This window comes from Arachis stenosperma, chromosome 6 (assembly GCF_014773155.1).
Source record: "Arachis stenosperma cultivar V10309 chromosome 6, arast.V10309.gnm1.PFL2, whole genome shotgun sequence".
NCBI lineage: Eukaryota > Viridiplantae > Streptophyta > Magnoliopsida > Fabales > Fabaceae > Arachis > Arachis stenosperma.
Genome location: NC_080382.1, coordinates 126,263,648 through 126,268,718, shown reverse-complemented (window position 1 = coordinate 126,268,718; position 5,071 = coordinate 126,263,648). Strand labels below are relative to the sequence as shown.

Below are 5,071 nucleotides of genomic sequence, written 5' to 3'. Positions count from 1 at the left end.
ACATGGCAGGTCGGATCCGGTTTAGCAAGACCCGTTAATAATATTTATATTTTATGCTTTTGATATTATATAATATAAAGTATATTAATTAAAATATAAAAACATTTTACAATTAATTTTATTATAAAATATATATTTTAACCCTAAAACATGATTTCAAATTGAGTTGGCTCCATTTAAAACCTAATCCTTGGGTCATTTATACTTATTTTAAATTCTAAATTTATAATTACCGATCTCTTTATCTTAATTGCTTAATTCTTGGATCATTTAAAGTTATTAGTGGAAAGACCCTTTTCGACATATTTATTTTAAATTTTAAATTTACAATCACTGTTCTCTTTATCTTAATTACCTAGTTCTTAGGTCATTTGAAATTATTAGTAGCATGACCGTTTTTGAGATGTTTTATAATTTTTTTTAATTTTTAAAATTTTTGAACTCTTAATTTATTTATTTTTTCTTCTGATAACAATTCTTGATATCATAACTAAGCTTATATAACATACACGGCAAAAATTTAATTTTTAGTTTTTTTTTTTTCAAATTTTTTTTTCTAAACTAGATTTCATAAAATATAATCTTTTACCATCAAATATTATTTCAATATTTTTAGAATATATTAACTATATTTTCTATAAAATTTCATAAATATATTTTTTTTTCGTTTTCTTTAAGGATATTATTCTTAGATTTATCAATTTAAAAATGTAGGAGCGCATTCACTTTTTTAAGATTTTATTTTTATTTTTTAATTTATCAATTTTTTTTACGTTTAAAAAGACTATCTTAGACTTTTGAGATTTTTTAAATTTTATATATATTTTAAACATTTTGAATAGTTAACCACGAGTTACTAAAATAAGATTTTGAGATTAAAATATAAAATATTATATTCAAAAATAAGTACTATTAATACGAGTTAATGAGATCAAGTACTTGAATATAAAACTCATTGGGAGGTTGCGACTAAAAAAGTTATCCGACATTTGTGCGTAAGGCGAAAGGTATTACAGACAAAATTGAAATTTATAGGGGTGGATTAAAACGTTTTTAGGAGCTCTGAGTCTCCTCTTATTAATTCCTATGATTCGAAAAAATAAGTCGGAATCTTCCTTTTTAATTGTGGTGGATACTTTTCAATTGATCAAATATTTTCTCATTATGATTAAGGGATTTCGGACCCAGATTGAGTCATCGAAAAAGTCTCTTGTCACATTATCTATATCGAATTATTTAAAAATTATGTCTCTCAAACAAGGATAATTTAAGAGAACAACACATTCGATTTCTCTTTATAGGAGTCAAATCCTCTTTTTATTTGGAGTCAGATTCTCTCATTATTGGAATCATATGTTCGGATCTTGGCATTTAATGCTTCTTGCAACTTTTTCAAAAATGATTGATGGACACAAAAAATGCGGGGTGGTTTTGCAGTTTGTAAGATTGGAGTGGAATTTTTCTTTTTTTCTTCCGTTCGAATTTTGATGCAATTTTATCCTTTTCTTTCATTAATATAATAGTAGTTATTACCAAATTATCCCTAATTTTTTTATTTTTGACTTGTGGTGAGGGGGTTAATCTAAATTGTTTTTCCCCACTGCTACATTAATTTTTGGGCGCGCCTAGAGAGTTTTGCTTTCTCCTTCCTAGCCTCCTCTTCTTTCTAAATACTTCTTTTTTCTTTCTTAGTTTTTTTATAGTTCATTTGGAAGTACCATTTATCGAATTCTTGTGGAAGTATTTTTTAATTTTTTATGATATAGTCCTTTTTTTAATTTATTTCAAAAGCCTTGTTTGATAGTTGCTACTTCTAGTCGTGAAGTATCGATTGCACTTTTTGGAATATTGTGTAGTGAAATTTGACTTAACAAACTTATTCAAGGAATTTTTTATTTTAATAAATAAATTAAGTGTAAGATTTACCGAAATAAATATTTTTTAGAGAATTTACCAAATTCAATTTCGTTGACATATGGCATGTCAGACTGACACGTGTATATCTCGTTTACAATGTAAACGAGATATATATATATATATATGACAAATATCCAGCTTTTACAAAAGGATGTGTAACTTTTGGTATTCCTCACACACATTTCATATCCTATCTCTGTCTCTTTTCTCTCTTGAAAACATAGTTGAATGGCCAGTAACAATCCATTCATAGTTGTGCTTCTTTATCCGAATTGTCGTATGAGAAATAGCGACAGTGGGGTGACATTCGAGTGTCGGGATCCAATATTGTTTCGCACTCAGCGTGTGGAAAAGTTGTCGGATTTGAAGAGTTTGATATTGAGCAAGTTTGGTGGGACAAAAAGGAGGAAAATCGGAAGGGTGACGTATAGGTTGCTGGCACCCATGAAAAATGGAGTCTTCCGGTTTCGACTATTCCGACTTCACGGGGATGAACATGTGTGACTGATGTTCAGCATTCATGGAAGGATCATGTGTGAACAGGTAATGGAGCTGTCCGCCGAGGTGGGTCACGGTGGTAGTGGGGGTTCCGCACAAGAAACCTATGTGCAGGACGACCGACCTATCGCACCACCTCTCATTCATGTCGCGATTCCGGAGCATGAGGTAGAGGAGGGTGAGGAGGAGTCGGACGAGGATTACGTGGCGGACAGTGGAGATAGTAAGTCTTCCGATAGTGAGGATGATGATGAGTTTGTGCCGGAGACACCTACAGGGGCTATGCCGCGCCATGTGCTGCCTCCACCTCACACGATTCCGGCGCTATCGGCTGTGTCTGGTCACTATCACAGCCTAGATCTGGACACCATGCATGAGAGGATCCCAGTTTCTGACACCTGTGGAGTGGATTACAACCTAGACAGCGGTGTGAAGTTTCTGGTCGAACACAGGTTCAGAAGTCGAGAGACGGTGCTTTAAAGTGTGAAGAACTACAATATTCGTAGGAGTGCTGAGTACCGTGTGATCGAGTCCGACCGATTAAAGTACCATGTGCAGTACCGTCAAGCTGACAGTGGGTGTCAATGGAGCCTTCGTGTGGCCCTTCTTCAGAATCTCGGATACTGGTAAGTTCAAGTTTAATTGTGAATTTGAGTAGTTTTGTATGATATGTTATTTTGGTTAGAGATATTATGTAAGAATAAATTTTTTGTTATGATTAGGGAGGTTCGGGGGTTTAGTGGACCACACTGCTGTCTAGCATCCACCATGTCTCAAGACCATCGTCAGTTAGATAGCAGTCTCATCTGCAGAGTCATATTGCCATTGATTCAGTCCAACCCATCTGTGAGTATCCCAATCATGCAAGGTGCGGTCCAGGCAAGCTATCACTTCAAACCGTCATACAAAAAGGTGTGGATGGCAAAGCAGAAGGCGATTGCATGGATCTACGATGATTGGGAAGAGTCGTACAACAAGGTGCCAAAACTGCTCCAGGCACTGCAGAGCTGTTTTCCCGACACCATATGTGACCTACCCGTCAAACTGTACTACGAAGGACACCTCATGGTGCGAGACTGCTGCATGTTTGACAAAGTATTTTGGGCTTTTCTGTCATGTTTCGAGGCCTTCAAGCATTGTAAGCCATTTGTCTCTGTAGACAACACGTATCTCTATGGCAAGTATGGTGGAGTGTTGCTTATAGCGGTGGCGGAAGACGGGAACAGCAATATACTACAAATTGCTTTTGCCATTGTTGAGTCTGAGAACACCGAATCATAGTCGTTCTTTCTTACTAATTTGAGGTGCCACGTCACCCCACAAGATGGCTTATTGGTTATATCGGACAGATCTCAGGCCATCAAGGCCGCCCTAGCATCAGATAATAGTTGGCATCCCCCTAGGGCGTTCCATGCTTACTGTATCAGACACATGGTGGCGAATTTTATGAGCCGGTTCAAGTCAGCCGAGGGCAAGCGATACCTCATAACCGCTGCTTGCAGTCCAAGTCAGACCGGGTTTGAGTGGTATATGGATGTATTGAGGGGCGTCTCCCCAGCGATGGCAGACTGGGATGGTCATTTTAGAAAGGAGATTTGGCTTCAGCATTGCGACAATAGTCGGAGGTTTGGACACATGACCACCAATTTGTTCGACTGCATCAATGCTGTGTTGAAGGGGACCTGCTACTTGCCCATTTCGGCTGTTATACGTATCACATATGAGAGACTGCAGAAGTTGTTTGTTACAAAGGATAGGGAAGCGCAGAGCCAGTTGGTGGCTGGGAACCGCTTCTTACAGAGACTCTTAGTGGCCATTGAGAAGAATAGGGAAGGCATTCCGAAGATGCGTGTGACACATTGCGATAGACGGGCCTCTGTGTTTGCTGTGGAGGAGCTAGAGCCGTTCGAGGGTTAGGATCATGGTTTCTTTCGGGTTCGGCTATCGGAAGGCACATGTGATTGCGGGTTATTCCAGTCTCTCCACTATCCGTGCCGACACGCACTTACCGGGTGCACCGCTGCTAGCATTGAGTGGGCCCCGTATGTGAATCCAGTCTACCGGCAAGAAGATGTATTCAAGGTGTACGAGATGGAGTTTCCACCCATTCTAGACGAGTGATGTGGTCGGAGTGGCATGTGATGATGATGTGTCCTAACCCAACCATGCGGCGAAAGGCGACCAGAAGACCAGGTCCACCAGATTCCAGAACGATATGAATGATGTTGAGCGTCAAGAAAAGAGGTGTGCCTTGTGTAGGCAAGTCAGCCACACTAGGCTGGTGGTGGACGAAATTGTGATCCATATTCTTTGTATTTGTATGAAATCATTATTATGGCACCGGTTGAATTCACAACTCCGTTCAACTAACCAGCAAGTGTACTGGGTCGTCCAAGTAATAAACCTTACGTGAGTAAGGGTCGATCCCACAGAGATTGTTGGTATGAAGCAAGCTATGGTCACCTTGTAAATCTCAGTTAGGCAGATTAAATTGGTTTATGGTTTCGAAAATTAATAATAAACTAGAAAATAAAAAGGGATAGAAATACTTATGTAAATCAATAGTGGGAATTTCAGATAGGTGTATGGAGATGCTGTGTTCCTCTTGAAACTCTACTTCACTACTCGCTCTTCCTTCAATCCTTCTTACTCCTTT

At 38.2% G+C, this 5,071-nt stretch overlaps 1 protein-coding gene across 1 annotated transcript; it reads left to right on the top strand.

The window, feature by feature from the left end:
* The first annotated feature begins 2,463 nt into the window (after positions 1 to 2,463).
* Positions 2,464 to 3,696, top strand: LOC130934561 (uncharacterized). The gene is made up of 3 exons (XM_057864120.1): positions 2,464 to 2,867; positions 2,922 to 3,041; positions 3,138 to 3,696. The coding sequence occupies exons 1-3, from the start codon at positions 2,464 to 2,466 to the stop codon at positions 3,694 to 3,696; spliced, it is 1,083 nt and encodes a 360-aa protein (XP_057720103.1).
* Positions 3,697 to 5,071: the final 1,375 nt, after the last annotated feature.

Excerpts from the sequence above, each read along its gene's own strand:
- LOC130934561 (XM_057864120.1), top strand. The coding sequence starts at position 2,464 with ATGGAGCTGTCCGCCGAGGTGGGTCACGGTGGTAGTGGGGGTTCCGCA. Across the intron at positions 2,868-2,921 it reads AAGTTTCTGGTCGAACACAG|GAGTGCTGAGTACCGTGTGA; the intron begins GTTCAGAAGTCG and ends CAATATTCGTAG. Across the intron at positions 3,042-3,137 it reads CTTCAGAATCTCGGATACTG|GGAGGTTCGGGGGTTTAGTG; the intron begins GTAAGTTCAAGT and ends TGTTATGATTAG.